Source organism: Liolophura sinensis, chromosome 4 (assembly GCF_032854445.1).
Source record: "Liolophura sinensis isolate JHLJ2023 chromosome 4, CUHK_Ljap_v2, whole genome shotgun sequence".
NCBI lineage: Eukaryota > Metazoa > Mollusca > Polyplacophora > Chitonida > Chitonidae > Liolophura > Liolophura sinensis.
In genome coordinates this window covers 10907250-10927948 of record NC_088298.1, presented here as the reverse complement: position 1 = coordinate 10927948, position 20699 = coordinate 10907250, and the positions used below count along the sequence as shown (strand labels likewise).

General features: G+C 38.3%; 1 protein-coding gene across 1 annotated transcript; it reads left to right on the top strand.

Moving 5' to 3' along the window:
- The first annotated feature begins 1402 nt into the window (after positions 1 to 1402).
- LOC135464558 (acyl-CoA (8-3)-desaturase-like) lies at positions 1403 to 13505 on the top strand. Its single transcript, XM_064741982.1, has 10 exons — positions 1403 to 1605; positions 4301 to 4390; positions 4819 to 5016; positions 6302 to 6403; positions 7025 to 7211; positions 8363 to 8439; positions 9618 to 9715; positions 11293 to 11469; positions 11927 to 12052; positions 13337 to 13505. Exons 1-10 carry the CDS (start codon positions 1411 to 1413, stop codon positions 13389 to 13391), a joined length of 1305 nt encoding a protein of 434 aa, XP_064598052.1. The 5' UTR covers positions 1403 to 1410; the 3' UTR covers positions 13392 to 13505.
- Positions 13506 to 20699: the final 7194 nt, after the last annotated feature.

Here is a 20699-nt window from a genome sequence, read left to right as displayed (position 1 = left end):
GGTTACCTTTGGGCATTGCATGGTTACCTCTGGGCACTCTGGTTACCTCTGGGCACTGCATGTTTTTTTCTACGTATTACATGTACAACTGTTGTGGAAAATTCTTGATTACAGTTTGAGACACCAACCAATAAACGAATTTATAGGAGAGAGATGAAATCTGGAAGTAATTTTGACTAGACTTTTATGACAAAGTTATTATGAAGCACACTGTGGTACTGCTTGGCGGTTGATATCTATCTGCCAATAACAAAAACACTGAACTTTGGATGGTGTTTAAAATCACACCAGAAACTCAAAATTACTTCTAGACGTGAAAGGGGGGGGGGGGGGGGGGCTCTATGGTGGAGGGGTAAGCATGTCAGCGTGGCACAATGACCCAGGAGCCTCTCACCAATGCAGTCGCTGTGAGTTCAAGTCCAGCTCATGCTGGCGTCCTCTCCGGCCGTACGTGGGAAGGTCTACCAACAACCTGCGGATGGTCGTGGGTTTTCCCCCGGGCTCTGCGGTTTCCTTCCACCATAATGCTGGCCGCTGTCGTATAAGTGAAATATTCTTGAGTACGGCGTAAAACACCAATCAAATCTCACCAATGCAGTCGCTGTAAGTTCAAGTCCATCTCATACTGGCTTCCTCTTCGGCAGTACATGGGAAGCTCTTCCAACAACCTGTGAATGGTCGTTGGTTTCGCCCTGGCTCTGCCTGGCTTCATCCCACCTTAATACTGGCTGCTATTGTATAAATGAAAAACATGCATTCTTGAGAGCAGCGAAAACATCAATCAAATAAATAAATACTTTCAGCTGGGTTTGAAAATAAACTAAACAAATTAAGGAGAACTTATGAGAAATTTTGGAACTTTAGCACAAAAATGTGACATCAAGACTCTAATTAAGTTTGCAATGTAAGTTGGTACCTTAATTAATTGCCGATGATCAGAGGTTTACCCCAGTCACTGATTACCTCCACAATAATAAAACTGACCTTCAGGCTTCACTGTGGCCCTACAGGTATATTACCGTATAAGTAAACTCTTGAGTTCGGTGTTAAACCAAAATGAAATATACAAATACATCTCATGAAGAAATGTACTATCTAGTTGTGTAACATGTTATGAAACATGTTGGAGGTCATACAAAGACGTTTTACAAGTCTCACAGAAGCTTGGCCTTTAGTTGTGGACCACTCAACCGAAGTCTGCATTGTGCTGCTCATGGTTTCTCACGTGTGGTGTACCTGTAGTTGCCAAGGTGATCGCGTCATGTCAATACAAACGGCCTTCACCTTTTCATGGCCGTCGCGGTCTCTAATAAACTCTGTATAGTATTAACGCAGGCGAAATTTGAACTGTGTTCGAGCCTGTAACGGTACGCCGGCTGGATCTTCAGCGGAAGGAGGAAGGAAAGAAACATGTGCGAAGGAGAGGTGGAAAGCGATATTCCGAAAAAATATCGGTATTTCACTCGCGAAGAGGTCAGCAGACGATGCGAAAAGGACAAAAAATGGTTGATCATCAACGAAAAAGTTTATAACATCACAAATTGGTGCCGAAAACACCCAGGAGGCGCCAAACTCATAAGTCATTTCGCCGGACAGGATGCGACGGTAAAGCACCTGTTGTGTTCCTTGTAACCACGTCAACAACAATCAACAATTGAAAACTTAATCAGTTAATTACTTGATAAAAGTTGTTGTTTTTAACATAGCTTGAAAAGTTATTGATTTGACACCAGTTATGACATCAGTCTTATAAGTTATATCGCCATGCATTATCTAGTGTTGATGATTTGGTACCAGCATATGTGGTGTTACACTTTTGGCCTGTTACTTAGCCAGTGACTCGTTTGACTTTGTGAACTACGGCATACTTAGCCGCAAAATGTGGCGGCAGTATCGTGATATAGCTCTGAGTAAGGAACCAGACGATACCAAATGCTAGAAGAGAAATCTTTTTGCCCCGAGTGTTAGTGTATCTATAATAGTCGCCTTATTGAAGCCTCAAAAAACAATTTATCTTCCTTTTTAATATTTTATTTGGAGTCCTACATCACAAGTAATATATAGAGCGTTGCCATTCCAAACTGTCTACATATTACCCGTGACATAGTACCCTGAAGCCTCAAACACCAATTCACCTCTTATGTTAAAATGTTTTTTGGGGGTACTATAACACGAGTAATATTTAGAGCGTTGACATTCCATACTGTCTACATATTACCCGTGAAACAGTACCCTGAAGCCTCAAACACCAATTCACCTCTCATGTTAAAATCTTGTGTGGGGGTACTATAACACGAGTAATATACAGAGTGTTGACATTCCAAACTGTCTACATATTACCCGTGAAACAGTACCCTGAAACCGCAAACACCAATTCACCTCTCATGTTAAAATCTTGTGTGGGGGTACTGTAACACGAGTAATATACAGAGTGTTGACATTCCAAACTGTCTACATATTACCCGTGAAATAGTACCCTGAAGCCTCAAACACCAATTCACCTCTCATGTTAAAATCATGTTTGGGATACTATAACATGAGTAATATATATAGTGTTTTATAGGCTTTCAAAGTCTGAATAGTTTCATTTGGTAATGTGACTTTCCTTTTGTAAAATTTGGTAAAAATCAATGTCAACACACAAGTGGAATTTAACAAGTGAAATTGTTTAGTATTTCTGGCTACACAACATAGAATCAAGAACGATCCTAAGTGTTACTGTATAAATTTGTTTTGAACTATGCAAATTTGCACCAAAAAACGCCCCAGAAAATAAATAAAACTGGCATGTCTTGCTAAACACTACGGTTGTTAACTACAGCCTATGTACCTGTATGAAGGGGCCTCTGTGGCTCAGTTGGTTAGCGCGCTAGCGCAGCGTAATGACCCAGGAGCCTCTCACCAATGCGATCGCTGTGAGTTCAAGTCCAGCTTATGCTGGCTTCCTCTCCGGCTGTAAGTGAGAAGGTCCTCCAGCAACCTGCGGATGGTCGTGGGTTTCCCCTGGGCTTTACCCGGTTTCTACCCACCATAATGTTGGCCGCTGTCGTATAAGTGAAATATTCTTGAGTACGGCGTAAAACACCAATCAAATAAATAAATATAAATAGTACCTGTATGATTTACGTTTGCATTGATGCCCCTGGCAGTGTAAGATGTACTGGAACCAAGTCTGACCAGTACTGGACACCGAGTCTGACCAGTACTGGACGTCAAGTCTGACCAGTACTGGACGCCAAGTCTGACCAGTACAGGACGCCAAGTCTGACCAGTACTGGACGCTAATTCTGACCAGTACAGGACGCCAAGTCTGACCAGTACTGGACACCAAGTCTGACCAGTACTGGACACCAAGTCTGACCAGCACTGGACGCCAAGTTTGACCAGTGCTGGACGCCAAGTCTGACCAATACTTGAGGCCAAGTCTGATCAAGCTGATAAAGGTAGTAAATGGGTTTGTGTGTGTCACATGGCCATAACCCAGTTAAGTGAAAATGATAAAAGCCGAGAAACCCATCCTTTCATTAAAGCAAAAGCGTTTCTCTTACACTGTGAGATTTTATACTCCACCACAGATGACAATGTGAAGGTAAATCATCCAGTTATTTAACAACTGGTTCCTTTAAGGTTATCTGACATTTATACCAGCCTGATAAATTAGACGTTGTATAAAAGAGATACGTTAGGCTAGGTTTATGTATGCCTTAAGCACTCTTAGTATTTTCCGCATTTAACCAGGAAGTGGCATTTAAAGAAAAGGCTCTTTGTTCGATCGATACCAGTTTAGAAATTACAGTAGAGGGTCCATCCGTGGTATGAATAAATCTACCATAAATCTATATTTGTGATTGTAGACACCTGAGAATTTACCTTTTTACAGACATGGAGGTGAAAATATAACAAGGGAGTTAATACATTATATGTTTGTTTCATGACCTCATAAGTCCAAAGAAACATTTTTTTGATGCTCACAATTATATGCAGGTTGTTCTATTGTCCGACATACTGTAATTTTTGCTTATTTATATCAGTATTTCTCAGAACTAAGACATTGGTGTTCATTTCCGCATACCAAGCCATTATCCTTTTTACCTCGTCATGTGCTTGCCATTCTGTCATGTGAGTGAACAAACCAAGTTCCATTTCATACAATGGTCATAACATGTCAGTTACAGTCATATCATATATATATGTCATATGTTTTATATATGTCATATGTTTTGTTTATAGAGGATGAGTCATAATATTTTAAAATTATAATTTGTTTAAAAAAGCAGTCTTTATTTTCTTTTTGCAACAGGATGCATGGACAGCATTTCACAATGACAAAGATTATGTCTCTAAATTCCTCAAGCCTTTGTTAATAGGGGAAGTAGTAAACCCAGAGGAGGTGAGTTGTTGCAGGAATATATCAATAACTGTCAGGAAAATGGGGGGGGGGGGGTGGGGGTGGATTGGCTTGATAGCTCATTTGTGAAAGAGTGTTCGATGGATATAAATAAATATATTCATAAATGAATTAACCGTGATGTAGAGAAGCGGTGCAAAAATAATCTTTTTTTGTTTAACATTTTTTACATTTAATGAAAATTATTGTAAATAAAATTTATGAAATATTTAAATAACATACTTAAAATCTTCAACCTTTTTAACCTCTAAAGCGTCAGTTTTTTGAGTGGTATTTATGCCTACAATTATTTTGAAAATGATGCTTAAGTTGGTCTTTAATTATGTACTTAATATACATTTCTCCCGGTGAAAAGTATAACAAAGTGAAATAGTGTACAAATGATTCTAATTTTGCCCTTGCTTTTGTAGGATAAACTCACTCTGGAATTTCGACAGTTACGTCAGCTGACAGAGAAAATGGGCTTGTACAAATGCAATAAGTGGTTTACACTAGCTCATTTTGTTTCCATCCTTGGTTTTGAGGCAGTTGCCATGGTACTGATATGGTGCTATGGAGGTGGCTGGTTACCATGGGTTACAGCAGGCATTTTATTGGCTACAGCACAGGTATGACACTGTCAGTCAACTGCCATTTGCATTGACTTGACCTCAACTTGAATTATATTTTCGTATGTTTTCTAAGCTCCAGACTTCATTTGCCCATTGCCATCAGAAAATGTTGTCATTTCAGTTGTTCACAGATTGATAGCCATTTTTAGGTTTTATGTCATCCCAGTGGTATACACTTGCAGATCTGTTTTGATATGACCAAACAGTTATCTGTATGTAAATGAAGATTGATTGTTTTCTTGTGACTAGTATACAGACATCAAATTACAATACACTGCTCATTTAAGTTTATTCACATCTTGCTCTTAAAAGATAATACAGAGTTTATGATGTGTCCTGATATATAAAAGTACAAAAAAGCTTCACAGCTTTCTTCTTGGGGTGTAAAAACGGCTATAATGTTTCTGAGGCCTCAGGGGTAAACCTGGATATTAAGGAGCCTGGTGTTGTGACATCAGTGGTGATAGCTGTCAAAACAAATTACAGTGGAAAGAGCCTGAATTAGAACTCTAAGCTGGCTCTGTACTCCCAGTATGTCCATCCATGACCTCATTTCAGATTGTTCCCTACCACTGACAGAAAATGTACATAGAAAAGTATTGGTTATTAGTAAATGTGCAGCAAAATGAATTTTAAATCTCATTTTGTTTTTTGGAATATCTTTTTTTTTTTCATTGTCCTCAAAGCCATACTCTTATTTTTATAGTACATGTGCCTTTTCATGTATCCTTCAATTTGCCCGTTGTACATGCATGTCTCCGACAACAGAGTAACATTTTAAATGCCACCAGGGGCCTCCGTGACTCAGTTGGTTAGCGCGCTAGCGCAGCATAATGACCCAGGAGTCTCTCACCAATGCGGTCGCTGTCAGTTCAAGTCCAGCTCATGCTGGCTTCCTCTCCGGCCATATGTGGGAAGGTCTGTCAGCAACCTGCGGATGGTCGTGGGTTTCCCCCGGGCTTTGCCCGGTTTCCGCCCACCATAATGCTGGCCGCCGTTGTATAAGTGAAATATTCTATTGTGGTAGACACGTTTGTTTTTTCATATTAAATCAGCAGGTAGAGTGCTTTGAGTTGAACAAAACACCTGTTAGCTTCATTATTGCTACATTCGCTGTGCATGTGTGTGAAGGCATAGATCTATTATGTAACTGAAAATCTGTTCCAGATTAACAATCCTATTGAATGACTGATTATATCTCCTCTGACTGTTTTATACATGTTTTCTGTACAATGTTTTACACAGGTTTTCTCAGGCAAGTTCTTTCTCTGTGTTTTTTCAGGCACAAGCAGGATGGTTACAGCATGACTTGGGTCATTTCTCCGTCTTTAAAAATTCCACTCTAAATCGCATAGGTCATCATGTTACTGTAGGCTTTCTTAAGGTGAGTGATAAAAATGGGTAGTTTTTATCCGTCAAGCAGTTTTCCCAATCAGAGATAAATCCAGAACTTTTGAAAAAATAATTACTCAGAAGGCAATAGATATGAAGTAAATTCAGACAGTGTTGTTATGATTTTTCAGTGGGAAATGGTGTAAAAATATATATGTGTGTATGTAGGCAAAGCAATCAATACCTAATACTTCAAACTTTTCTTCTAATTTTGTTTCATTTGACGGTAAAAAAAATATGATCCCTTGAAATTTATTACTGTGGATAAAAAAAAAAAACAACCTATAACTTGTTTTAGAACAATTCAACTGATGAAAAAATATCTTCCAAGACAACTAAGTGTTTATCTCACTTACATCTCACCAAGCACAAATGTACCTGTACCATTATCTATTGAATGGCTGTTCTTATAGACATAGCTATATCACTCCGTAAATATCGGGATCATAAAATGTGAAAAAATACGTTAAAATACATTGGACTGTGCAATGTCACAAATAAAAAGTGAACTTTCTTGAAAATAGATAACCCTGTACGCTACAGTTATCATCATGGATATTTGAAGGTGTCGTATGTATCAATTTTGTAACTACAAGTTTATAATCTGTTCCAGGGAGCTTCATCTCACTGGTGGAATTTTCGTCACTTTCAACATCACGCTAAGCCAAATGTGATACGAAAAGACCCAGATGTTCAGTTAGCTTATTTGTTTCTCTTGGGCAACTCAATGCCCAAAAGTTGGGGAGAAAAACAAAAGGGTGTCATGCCTTACAACTGGCAGCATAAATATTTTTTCCTTGGTAAGTTATACATGAATACTCCTTTATATTGATACATCTTCCCTGGCAAGTTACAAATAAATACGTGATTCTCTTTCTTGATTAATTTCGATGGATAATTTCCATTTGTTACATATTACTCCATGTTCTCTGACAGGTTACAAATAAATACATGTACATGTACCTCTTCCTTGATAACTTACCCATGGGTACTTCCCCATTTGTTACACATCAATCCATGTTCTCTGACAGGTTACAAATAAATACATGTACATGTACCTCTTCCTTGATAACTTACCCATGAATACTTCCTCATTTGTTACACATCAATCCATGTTCACTGACAGGTTACAAATAAATACATGTACATGTACCTCTTCCTTGATAACTTACCCATGAATACTTCCTCATTTGTTACACATCAATCCATGTTCTCTGACAGGTTACAAATAAATACATGTACATGTACCTCTTCCTTGATAACTTACCCTTGCATACTTCCCCATTTGTTACACATCAATCCATGTTCTCTGACAGGTTACAAATAAATACATGTACATGTACCTCTTCCTTGATAACTTACCCGTGCATACTTCCCCATTTGTTACACATCAATCCATGTTCTCTGACAGGTTACAAATAAATACATGTACATGTACCTCTTCCTTGATAACTTACCCATGAATACTTCCCCATTTGTTACACATCAATCCATGTTCTCTGACAGGTTACAAATAAATACATGTACATGTACCTCTTCCTTGATAACTTACCCATGAATACTTCCAGATTTGTTACACATGAATTCATCTTCCCTGACAAGTCATAAATACACACATTTACTTCTGCCTTTATACATGCAAGTTTAAATATCCCATAATATGTCTCCTGACAAGTTTAAAGTAAGTACGTGTACTTATCGCTTGGTACATGTAAGTTGTCAGTGGACACCTTACTCACCTTGTTGAGTATGGCGTAAATTGCCAGTCAAATAAATGAATAAATTCTGAATAATTTGCATTTGAATACTTCATTGATGCTTGTTTTGTGTTGCAAACATTTCTTAAGCAACAAATGTTAAACTTATACTTTATTTCTGTCAGGTATGTATTGTAAATACTTTTTCTGTTGTAAATGACCATTTATTTTCTCTCTTTTTGTTTTATTTCCAGTTGGACCTCCGCTGTTGTTACCAATATATTTCCATCTGGAGGTGACATATTTTGTATTCAAAAGGAAAGACTGGCTGGTGAGTAAACATCATTGAGTTTTTGAGTGAGTGAGTGAGTGCTTGGGGTTTAAAGTATTGAGTTTTTGAGGTCACAAACTAACAGTTTATAGGGAGATGAAAATATTTAAAATTGTTCTAAAACATTACAGAACCAAAATGTTGTCAGTAACTCGCTTACATAATTACAAGACATAGAGCACTGTTATATATTCTCTTACATCTAGCATGTTTAGAATAAATCAAACTAGCAGGCACTCTGAGAGTCAATAAACATTCATTAAAATGTTTCAATTTAATGCAGACAAAGGGACAAAGCTCTGCATTTCTGTTCTATGTAGAAATTGCGAAGAATTGTTTGAAAATTTGGATCACCCATAAAATATTAGTACTTCATGCTCTTGGCCCAAGGCCAACCTGTGCACAAATTTCGTCCAAGTCTGCGCATAACATTTTCCCCGCAAATTTCAGACATGGAGAAAGACAGACAGGTAGTGCCAAAACCATAACCATCCTGGGGTACACGTAATTACATGTTAATCTTAGTAATGAGGAAACCCCAGAACAGCTGTCAAATACATGTGACCTTTTGGGAGCAGTAGATCCAGGATCAATCCTGGGCCGAGTCGCACCTAAGACTTCAAAAAACAAAGTTGTAACTTCCTTGCTTGGCATTCAGCATGAAGGGGATAGTGAAATGACTGGTTGACCCGTATCAGTATAATGGCTCAGGCGGGGTAAGTAGTACATGCCTTCGGTAAGTCATCTTAGTGAAGCAGCACTAGATAAAAGAGTGGTGGGAATCCATCCTGCGACAAGGAGGCACATTACATACACTATAAGGATTCCTTCGTCGTCATATGACTGAAAAATTGTTGAGTACGATGTTAAACCCCAAGCACTCACTCACTCACTCACTCACTCACGAAATCATGAACTAGTAGAGAATATACTTGATAATTTTATGAAACGAAAATCAGTCACAACCTGTACGTGTATTTGATCTAAAGTTTCCTCCATGGTGAAGTTTCTGATTTTGCCTGATTGTGATAGTTCTATTGATTTCAGTAATTCAGGTTTGTCTGGATGGTAAAGTACAGTAAAATACTGAAAACAATGTAATTTTCAACTCTCAAAGTACTATTTCATGACCTTTATTTGCCTCTGAAAATGCAATTTTTTGTGCTTTTCTTTCTAAGGATCTTGCCTTGGTTGTGGGGTTCTTCGTTCGATTCTTCTCTATGTTTGGTCCACTGCTGGGGGGCTGGTCAGCTTTTGGTCTGTACATGTTTACCAGGTGAGTCTGCTGGGGGACTGATCAGCTTTTGGGCTGTACATGTTTACCAGGTGAGTCGGTTGGGGGGTGGTCAGCTTTTGGGCTGTACATGTTTCCCAGGTGAGTCTGCTGGGGGGCTGGTCAGCTTTTGGGCTGTACATGCTTACCAGGTGAGTCTGCTGGGGGGCTGGTCAGCTTTTGGTCTGTGCATGTTTACCAGGTGAGTCTGCTCGGGGGCTGGTCAACTGTTGGGCCATACATGTTTACCAGGTGAGTCTGCTGGGGGGCTGGTCAGCTTTTGGGCTGTACATGTTTACCAGGTGAGTCTGCTCGGGGGCTGGTCAGCTTTTGGGCTGTACATGTTTACCAGGTGAGTCTGCTGGGGGGCTGGTCAGCTTTTGGGCTGTACATGTTTGCCAGGTGAGTCTGTTCGGGGGCTGGTCAGCTTTTGGGCTGTACATGTTTACCAGGTGAGTCTGCTGGGGGGCTGGTCAGCTTTTGGGCTGTACATGTTTACCATTTGGGTCTGCTGGGGGGCTGGTCAGCTTTTGGGCTGTACATGTTTACCAGGTAAGTCTGCTGGGGGGCTGGTCAGCTGTTGGGCCATACATGTTTTGCTGGGGGGGCTGGTCAGCTTTTGGGCTGTACATGTTTACCAGGTGAGTCTGCTGGGGGGGCTGATCAGCTTTTGGGCTGTACATGTTTACCAGGTGAGTCTGCCAGGGGGGCTGGTCAGCTTTTGGGCTGTACATGTTTACCAGGTGAGTCTGCTCGGGGGCTGGTCAGCTTTTGGGCTGTACATGTTTACCAGGTAAGTCTGCTGGGGTTTTCACCGTTTTTCTTCTGATGATTGTATTTACTCCTTTACACTTGAACTGTTGTTCTTCAGCCTTTTTACATGTTTTCAAGGTGTGTATTCAGGTATATTCTGATAGTATTATTCTGTGTAGACCGATAAAATTACGTTTTTGTGAAACACATTGACCAAACCAGCCAATGTAGTTTTGTCTTCAAAATCAAACTCAAAAGGTGCATAAATCACACTGAAGTTTTTTATGTGCAAAAAGGTTGAATAATTCAGATATAGAATACATTCTCAAGACAATAGGTGTGCCCCATTGAAGTAAACGAGCTATAGCATTCATTTGGCATACAGGTGTAAACTGAAAGAAAGTTAAAGCATGAAGTAAGGCTCATCATATATCAATTATTACATATCATCATATCTGAAAACTATGCGTATAATTACTTTGGTTAACTTTTTTTACATTTTTTAGCACGCCTGTACGAAGTGAGGCGAAGTATATCTACATATACTGTTTATAACGAGTTAAATGGACTAATGAGTTAAATGGACTAACAAGTTAAATGGACTAACGAGTTAAAGAGACTAAAAAGATTGAAATATATGGTTGGCTTTATGAACATTGTAGCTGTTTGTGAACCATGTAGTGTTTAGGTAATCTGATGTCAGAAAAAGTTTTTACAAGTATAAACACTGCTTTTAATGTTGGACTGGCTCTTTATATTACAGTATTATCAACCTCTCCATGAGTAAATAAATGAATAAATCAATCAATCTCTCCATGGTTGGATAGGTTTCTGGAGAGCCATTGGTTTACCTGGGTGACTCAGATGAATCACATACCCATGGAGATTGACACGGAGATGAATCGGGATTGGGTGAGCTCTCAGCTTGTGTCCACGTGTAATGTCAACCCAGGGCTGTTCAACGATTGGTTCACAGGACATCTCAACTACCAGATAGAGCACCAGTAAGTATGAATGCCCTGACTCATGTAGAATAGCTTAAAATGAATGATCACAAAGATCGCTTAAACAGAAAGAAAACTGCATTCATTTACTGGCTGTGTTAATTCATTTGGCTCTTTACACCTCATTTTAGCCACAAATTCAGTCAACTTGAAATGTCATGGTAATTTGATTGCATAAAGCATTGATGGCTGCCTGAATTCACATAGTTTTGATGACAAAACACATTTTGAGTTTGAGTGAACCTCGAGAAGATCTGAAGGGATACAGAATCAATGCTGATTGGCTGAGAGTGGATATAGGATTTCCAGGGTTGAACTCTACAGGCTTGCACAGGCTTAAATTCAGCTTACACCATGCCTAGCCTGAAGATGCCTATCTCTCACACCAGCCAATCAGAGTTGATTCTGTATCTCTAAAGTGAGCCATCTAATGCTATACCTGCTTTCCTTGTTTCAGTTTATTTCCCACAATGCCTCGCCACAATTACCACAAGGTGGCGCCACTTGTCCAGTCCCTGTGTAAGAAGTATAACTTAGATTACCAGAGCAAACCTATGCTGACAGCATTTGCAGACATCATCAGGTTAGTTTTGAGGATTTGACGTTGAAACATAAATAACCGTTTAAATGCACTTTTATCTGAGGCCAAAAATCTGCTTTTGAGGGATCAAAATGGCAGCCTACTAGTTGCAAAAAACAAACCAGAATATCAGGTGGTGGGTGACAAAATTTGGCCTGCTGTTCAAACAGTATCTGTAAAATACAAAACCACAGGAAAACAGGTCTTGAATTTTTTTTGGGGGGCTGGTAGCAAATATGTCCTGTGTTATGTGACCTGCAGAATTCGTCAGACTAAAGACGTAATACATGCCCTTTATGGATCTCCTGAAGTTGTGACAGTAAAAATGTCAAGTTATACATCCTAAATTCCCAACTTAGCTTCTGTGTGTGGAAATCGGGTATTTCTATGTATTTTGTTGTTGAAATTTAGTATATTTTGGCCGTGGAGGTTCTCATTGGCATATTGGTTATGTGTTGACCTCTGCAGGATGCTGAAATCTTTGACTATTACTGTATTTCACTTGAAGTATGGTAGGTAAAAAAGCACTTTCATGAGAAAATAAAGGCTGTGTAATTATACTTTGGATGTCAACTTTAGGTAAAATATATATTAGTGAAATCCACGTCCTCCTGGCCCCAGCTTCAGACAAACACCAAGTTGTTGCTTCATGGGTTTCCCTCATATTTCTAATTTTCTCCAGTTTCTCTTTCTGAACAGCTTAGATATCCGTCAGATTTATATCCATATTCCCGGTTTCCTCCCACCTTAATGCTGGCTGCTGTCGTATATGTGAAATATTCTTGAGTGCGGCGTAAAACGCCAATGAAATAAATAAAGAAATAAGTATAATCCATATTATTAGAAATAAAACAAAAACCACCCCATTGTTTATTTGTCATGACGTCTTACTGAAATATTTAACATTATATATAATATAATGTATAATATAATATAATATATATATATATATATATATATATATATATATATATAGTAATATATTATGCATGTATTATATGTATAATATGTCACAAATGATGCAATACTTCAGTTTTATTTAAATAAAACCGATATGTTGAATTTACCACAGTACTCTTTTTCGTGAGGCTTATCAGTGGAAATGCAAATCTAAAGCGTTTAAATAGAGAAGATATAGAATATCATAGTCTTGATCTGTGTCACAATTTGACTGTATTTCTGATAAATGAATAGAATAGGGATAATAGGGAGTCTGCAGATGCATTTCCTTAAAGCAGTAACTTTGAAATTAAACATTGACTTATTTTTGATGTTTTGTCTTTGTAGGTCATTGCGTAAGTCGGGTCAGATCTGGTATGATGCGTACTACCACCTGGGATGATGACAGGCTGACAGATAACCACAGAACACGTCTGTGTTCTCTACACTCAGTATTTATAAATGCCAACTCGTGGACATAGATGGTCTTGACCATTACCAACAGCTATTTTTGTCACAGATGAATTTTGTTTTCGGCTGGGAGCTGAATTTTTTTTCATACATCATGTACATGAAATATTCAGCATGGGCCAAGTAGTGGCCAATAACACCCATGTTTAAAAAAAAAGGAAAAAAATGTTATTTGAAATTTTAGCAATCAAAAATTTTTTACTGAGGTGTTTGATTTTTTTTTTTTTTTTTTTTTTTTGATTGGTGTTTTACGCCATACTCTATTTATATTTCACTTATACGACGGCGGCCAGCATTATGGTGGGTGGAAACCGGGCAGAGCCCGATGGAAACCCACGACCATCCGCAGGTTGCTGGAAGACCTTCCCACTTACGGCCGGAGAGGAAGCCAGCATGAGCTGGACTTGAACTCACAGCGACCGCATTGGTGAGAGGCTCCTGGGTCATTACGCTGCGCTAGCGCGCCAACCGACTGAGCCACGGAGGCCCCGCTGAGGTGTTTGAGCACACATCTATACATATACAGGCTTGATTATCATGTAACATGTCGTTGAAAGCCATGCTATATTTCTGATTTGGCATACAGGTGCCATGCAGCCTCGTTGTGTCAGTTTTTAAATATGTATAATTTATTTCATGTAAACTTCATGTAACATGCACCACTTACAACACGGTAGGTAGATTTGTCCCCGACAACAGGCCCGGTTGTAATAAGGGAGAGGTTTACTGTACATGTACATATTGAACTGTATGATGACATTTATTCTTACTCAGTACTTGCCTTCATGATCAATGATGCATTGTACATTATACAGATAGCGCATCCCACATTATACAGATAGTGCATCCCACATTATACAGATAGTGCATCCCACGTTATACACATAGCTCATACTGTGAGATGGGATGTGGAGAATTGTCAGCTTGAGAGTGATATTTGATGAGGACGAAGGTTATGAGGAAGCAAAGAAGAGCGTCATCTATCATGTCTGACACTAAAGATGTAAACAATCAGATGTACTTGTTTAGTTGATTCGGGGAACTTAGTACATGTAAGTGTTAGAGTAGTTTAAAGTGGTTTAATATTAAGTACTTACTAAAAGTATTATTTGTGTATTTATAGTATTTGCAACCTTTATACTTAACTTAACAGTGCCTGTACATACATGTACAAATACACAACATTTTCGTGTTTTATTTTCTTGTTTTTTGGTGTGTTATAAAAAAATATACAGTTTTTTAGTTTGGTTTTGTTTACAATCACGGTAGGTTTTTAGTTACGGGTATATACAGTTGTGTGCTTAAATGTATTGCCCTGTTTCCCCACAGCCAAAGACAGCTTAAGTGGGTAAATATGTTGTCCCTAATTTTACAGAAACCATAAAAATAATGCTAAAATTATTTGTAAATGTGATCTTAAATTGTGTTTTTTTTTTTCAATCTTTTCTAAAAGGACATAAAAAAAATTTTTGAAAATAATTTTTGTACAGTGGGTTTTTTGGGGACATTTCGCTTTCACATAATAATGTTTTAAATGAAGGTATGATGTGATTTATTTAATTTATGATGTAAATTTATTTCAATGTAAATTTGTTGTTTATATCTAAACACATGTATTAAATCTGAAGTGTGAAAAAAATATTTTAAAAAATATATCAAAAAATAAATATGTATAACATATTTGAAAGTAGGCTACACCAAATTTGAGTGCAAACAAATGTATTAAGACACATGTCATGTCCTCATTTAGGACTTTATTATGCAAAACAATATATAACAAGAGGTGTTTCCAAAAACTCACCACGCACAAATTATGTCCAAATCTTCTTTTCTCCTTTAAAGAAAAATCAAAAAAAACATAATACTGAAGATCATATTTAAAACTAACTTTTCATACTCTTGCCCCTGAAGTTTACGTGGTTTTTACGTTTTCTTAACCTCTTAAGTTGACATAAGAATGTCACCTGTGTACTAACAGTATTGTTTGTCATACTTGTTTGCTACTCCTTGCTACAGTATTATAGCTGGTTTGCTACGTATTGACTAAAAATGTATTGAAATGTTTCTTCGGTTTTCATAGTGGATTGAATTTCTCGTTTTTGTTTTGTATTTATATTTGTTTATGTTTGTATTGCTTTTGTGAATGTTGGCATCAGTGCTTGAACATCATCTAGACTGTATACTACACGTACTCTAATTCCTCTAAAATTTGGGACAGATATTAATGGTGTTGAAAACAGAATATTACACTTCTTTACCAGCCTTTTGGAAAAGTAAAGATATGAGTAAGTTTTTCATTAGACGGTCTAACCATGTGAGAAAGAGGAAACTCAATATTCCTGCTACAATTACATATATATTGGCTAAAATGAGTGAAAAAAAAGGGTCCCAAATTTTAGAAAAAGTAGGGTATATATTTACACATGACACAATGCTTTTTTCACCTGTTGGAGTTAATTTACAAAAAAAAAAACAGTCTACCTGTGATAAAATATATGTCCATTTATGAGCAAAAAAATTAAGCCAATAATAACCACATTATTAAAAGCTCCCACTTCATGACTAGCTTAACTCTTTCTGTGAATTTAGCATTCCAGAGTTCTCTGTTATTGGTTAGATGTACATATTAAAATATGTGCCTTTAAATTTACTTTGTTTGTAGTATATAGCTTAAAAAAAATCCTGCATTAATTATGCTTTAAGAAAGTTAGAATGTCTTTAACATTGCAAAAGTAGTATTAGAGCCACTGAGACAGATCAATCTGCTGTATTATGGATGACTGAGTTTGTAGCTGTGTAATCAGAATATAGCTTGTTTGGCGCTCTAATGTGCCCAGGACAGGAGTTTCAGTATAGAGTTCAATTCTCTATTGTAAGCCAGTCAGTCAGCCAGCCAGCCATTAATGGCAAATTCTGTTTGCTTAAAGTCAGAATGTATCATTACTTATTCTAAATAACCTGAAACTTTGTCCATGACCAAGTTGCTGATTTTTCAACATTCTGAAAGATCTATTGACTTTGGGAAGGCATTTCGAGGTTTGTGTTGGTTGGTAGGATGATATCATACTGGGAAAATGAAAGTTTCAGCCTTAAAAGTAATATTGTATGACATTTACTTGCCTCCAAAAATGCACTTTTGTGTACAAAATTTTAGATTGTTTAGGGTATTATTTGACAGGCACTTGGGTTTCCACTACCTCTAAACCTGATCATTATCGTGCAAGTAAAAATTCGTCAACACTCACAAACTAAACAAATACGTTCTTACTTGTGCATGTTTTGAGTTCCTTAAGAAGAAATATAGAAGTTCAAATAGATTTCCGTATTCATTGTTTCATAATTGGTTTCTGTATTCATTGTTTCATAATTGGTTCCTGTATTCATTGTTTCATAATTTAGTCTATGACACGTTAGAATTTTCCTTTCATAATATAACAATGGCCACAGTGGATAAATTTAGTGTGCCAAAGACTACTGATTTAATATTTAATGGTTATGAAGATACTTGTCCTTCAAGCACTAGGACATGAGGATGTTAGACTTGTCCAAATATTGGTAAGAGGCACCATACTCCTTACAGTACACGCGCCACTCTCTTTGTTTGCCTCATATCACTGCCACCACTAAGACAATTTGTACAGAAGTCTTGAACAATGCCAGTGTAACTTGTGTCAGGGTGCTGAGGCAGGAAGTGAGGTCAGAAAACATAAAATCTATGCCTTAACCGTTGTTTCTAATAATACTTTATACACATGCATTATCTTTGTCTGAAATAGGCACAGCATGATTCTAACCAACTCTTAAAATAATTATATTGCTCAATGCTGATCAAATAGTTCTGTGTGAGGACACAAGTCCTAAACAAGCATATGTGCTCGGTTTCCAAAGGTCAAGCTTGTCTAGTGCTGGCAGGGAAGTAAAGCAGGTGTAAACAGCGGTCCATGTGCTGTAAGGAGTATGAAGAGGGACTTTACATTTAATTGCTACCTGAATTGGGTCTGAAGCAATGTGTCATCCTGCTACGCAAGAGCAAGGGATTTATACTGCTATCAGGAGCAACGGGTTATTCTGCTAGTCACGAGCTAGAAGTTATCCTAAGTGCTAGATATTAGCAAGGCATTATCCTGCTGTCAGGAGCAAGGGGTTATCCTGCTGTCAGGAGCAAGGGGTTATCCTGCTGTCAGGAGCAAAGTGCCATCCAGCTGTCAGGAGCAAGGGGTTATCCTGATGTCAGGAGCAAGATGTTATCCTGCTGTCAGGAGCAAGGTGCCATCCAGCTGTCAGGAGCAAGGGGTTATCCTGCTGTCAGGAACATGGGTTTATCCTGCTGTCAGGAGCAAGCTGTTATCCTGCTGTCAGGAGCAAGGGGTTATCCTGCTGTCAGGAGCAAGGTCCCATCCAGTTGTCAGGAGCAAGGGGTTATCCTCCTGTCATAAGCCAGGTGCTATCCAGCTGTCAGGAGCAAGGGGTTATCCTGCTGTCAGGAGCAAGGGGTTATCCTGCTGTCAGGAACATGGGTTTATATTGCTGTCAGGAGCAAGGGTTTATCCTGCTGTCAGAAGCGTGGGTTTATCCTGCTGTCAGGAGCAAGGGGTTATCCTGCTGTCAGGAGCATGGGGTTATCCTGCTGTCAGGAGCATGGGTTTATCCTGCTGTCAGGAGCAAGAGGTTATCCTGCTGTCAGGAACATGGGTTTATCCTGCTGTCAGGAGCAAGGGGTTATCCTGCTGTCAGGAGCATGGGTTTATCCTGCTGTCAGGAGCAAGGGGTTATCCTGCTGTCAGGAACATGGGTTTATCCTGCTGTCAGGAGCAAGGGGTTATCCTGCTGTCAGGAGAATGGGTTTATCCTGCTGTCAGGACCAATGGGTTATCCTGTTTTCAGAATCTATGAGTTATCCTGCTCGCAAGGGGAAATGGCCCTACTGGTCAGGAGCTATGAGTTATCCTGCTAACAAGGAGCAATGTTCCTACAGGACAGGAGCAATGGATTGTGCTGTTTTCAGTAGCAATGGGTCATCTTACTAGCAGGAAGCACTAGTCCTGCTGGTGAGGAGCAATGTGTCATCTCATTTCAACACAACATGAATTCGTATAATATTCTATAATGTGCAAAGCACTTCACAATTACCTAATAATAACACTGAAAGAAACTGAAACCATACAAAGTCAGGAGATTCATCCACCTTGTTATAGACATTTGAGATTTTTTGAGGTTGTTTTTACTTGTTATTTTACGCCATACTCAACAATATTTCACTGATACGACAATCGCCAGCATTATGATGGAGGGGAAATTGGCAGAGCCTGCAGGAAACCCATAACCATTCACAGGTTGCTGGCAGACCGTTTTGATTTGTTTTGATTTATTTGATTGGTGTTGTACGCCCTACTAAAGAATACTTCACTTATACCACGGCGGCCAGCATTATGGTTGGAGAAAACCTAGCAAAACCTGGTGGAAACCTATGACCATCCGTAGGTTGCTGACAGACCTTCCTGCGTACGGCCGGAGAGGAAGCCAGCATGAGCTGGACTTGAACTCACAGCGACCGCATTGGTGAGAGGCTCTTGGGTTATTACTCTGCGCTAGCGCGTTGACCAAGGAAGCCACGGAGGCGCAACTCTTTTTGACGTTAAGCTGAATAAGTCATACTATGTACTTGAAATGCTCAACAAATCTGCTATCCTACATGTAAATGGATCAATGACATGTTATAAAATGTTTGTACAAATTTCCATCTCAAGTTCATCTTTATACTTTACTGGTCAAATTTGTTGAAGATTTAGAACAGAAAACTAAAGAAAAACTTAACTGAAAGAAACTATTTTTATTTATTTATTTGATTGGTGTTTTACGCCGTACTCAAGAATATTTCACTTATACGACATCGGCCAGCTTTATGGTGGGAGGAAAGCAGAGCCCGGGGAAACCCTCGGCCATCCACAGGTTGTTGGCAGACCTTCTCGCTTACGGCCAGAGCGGAAGCCAGCATGAGAAAAGAAACTATAAATGTCTTTAAAAGCAGTGTACTTAGTACTTTAATACTATGGCAGTAAATTCATACAACATATATTATATATGTACATCAAAAATAGGTACACCTCTGAAACTTTAGATATACAAAGTTTGTCCTTCGGAACCAAAATACTCAGTCATATACAAACAAACTCATGCTTCAATCATATACAGACAAACTCGTGCTTCAAGAACTGTTGAAAAGTTTTCAACACACCAAAAAAATTCATGATACATTAGAGGTAACTTTAAAACAGAATTAGTTTTGCATTGTGCATTTTCCTTAGTTTTTTCCTTGTTGAACAAAAGCAAATTCACAACAAATCTGGCAGCTGGCAGTAAGTAGATGTCTGGTGACAGAAGCCTTCATTATTAACAGTAAATGGGGACTGACTGACCGATTGACAGGCACGGGAACTTCTACAGATGCTTTTCACATCAGACATGTAATTAAATCAGACTTGAATTAAATGCATAATTGAAATATTGGAATTCTAAGGTGGGCTTTGAGGGCCACATTAATATCACTGGATGCCATTTACACCAAGGGGCCTCCATGGCCTAATGGTGAGGGTGCTAGAGCAGAACTAATGTGACTGCCGTGAGTTCAAATCCAGTTCATGCTGGCTTCCTTTCCGGTCGTATGTGGAAAGGTCTGCCAGGAATGTGCAGAAAAAAAAACTTGGTGTCAACTAAAAAATAATTTACACTAACGGTACTGATTAAATTTATTTGAAGATCTATTCTGATGATTAAAACATCAAAAACCAAAAACGTTAAAAAAACCAAAAACGAAGAATGAGCAACCTGGAATTTTCAACATTAGAAATATATGATACCTTGTGCCTACCTTAGAATGAAGATATTTGAATGTATTTAATTCTGGTTAGACAAAAACAAACCTGCTGTCATCATTAATTATTATTACAATCATATATATTTATTTATCTGTCTGGGCTTCAGCTGCCAAGGACTGACAACATGGCTGATACGTGTATAACAGTTAAACACGACATTTGATATAATCTCTCTTCACCATGAACCAGATAAATGACCAGAACAAGGAACAAAATCTACACGTACATTTAATACTGAAAAATTACACATTATCAATTTCAGAATTTCTTTTCTTGTCTAAGTGTTACAGAGCATCATTAGCTTACTGTTTTCCATGTTGTATTAAATAAACAATCGTGTTGGCAAATACAGTCATTACCTATTA

Excerpts from the sequence above, each read along its gene's own strand:
- LOC135464558 (XM_064741982.1), top strand. The coding sequence starts at position 1,411 with ATGTGCGAAGGAGAGGTGGAAAGCGATATTCCGAAAAAATATCGGTAT. Across the intron at positions 9,716-11,292 it reads GGTCTGTACATGTTTACCAG|GTTTCTGGAGAGCCATTGGT; the intron begins GTGAGTCTGCTG and ends ATGGTTGGATAG. Across the intron at positions 12,053-13,336 it reads GCATTTGCAGACATCATCAG|GTCATTGCGTAAGTCGGGTC; the intron begins GTTAGTTTTGAG and ends TTGTCTTTGTAG.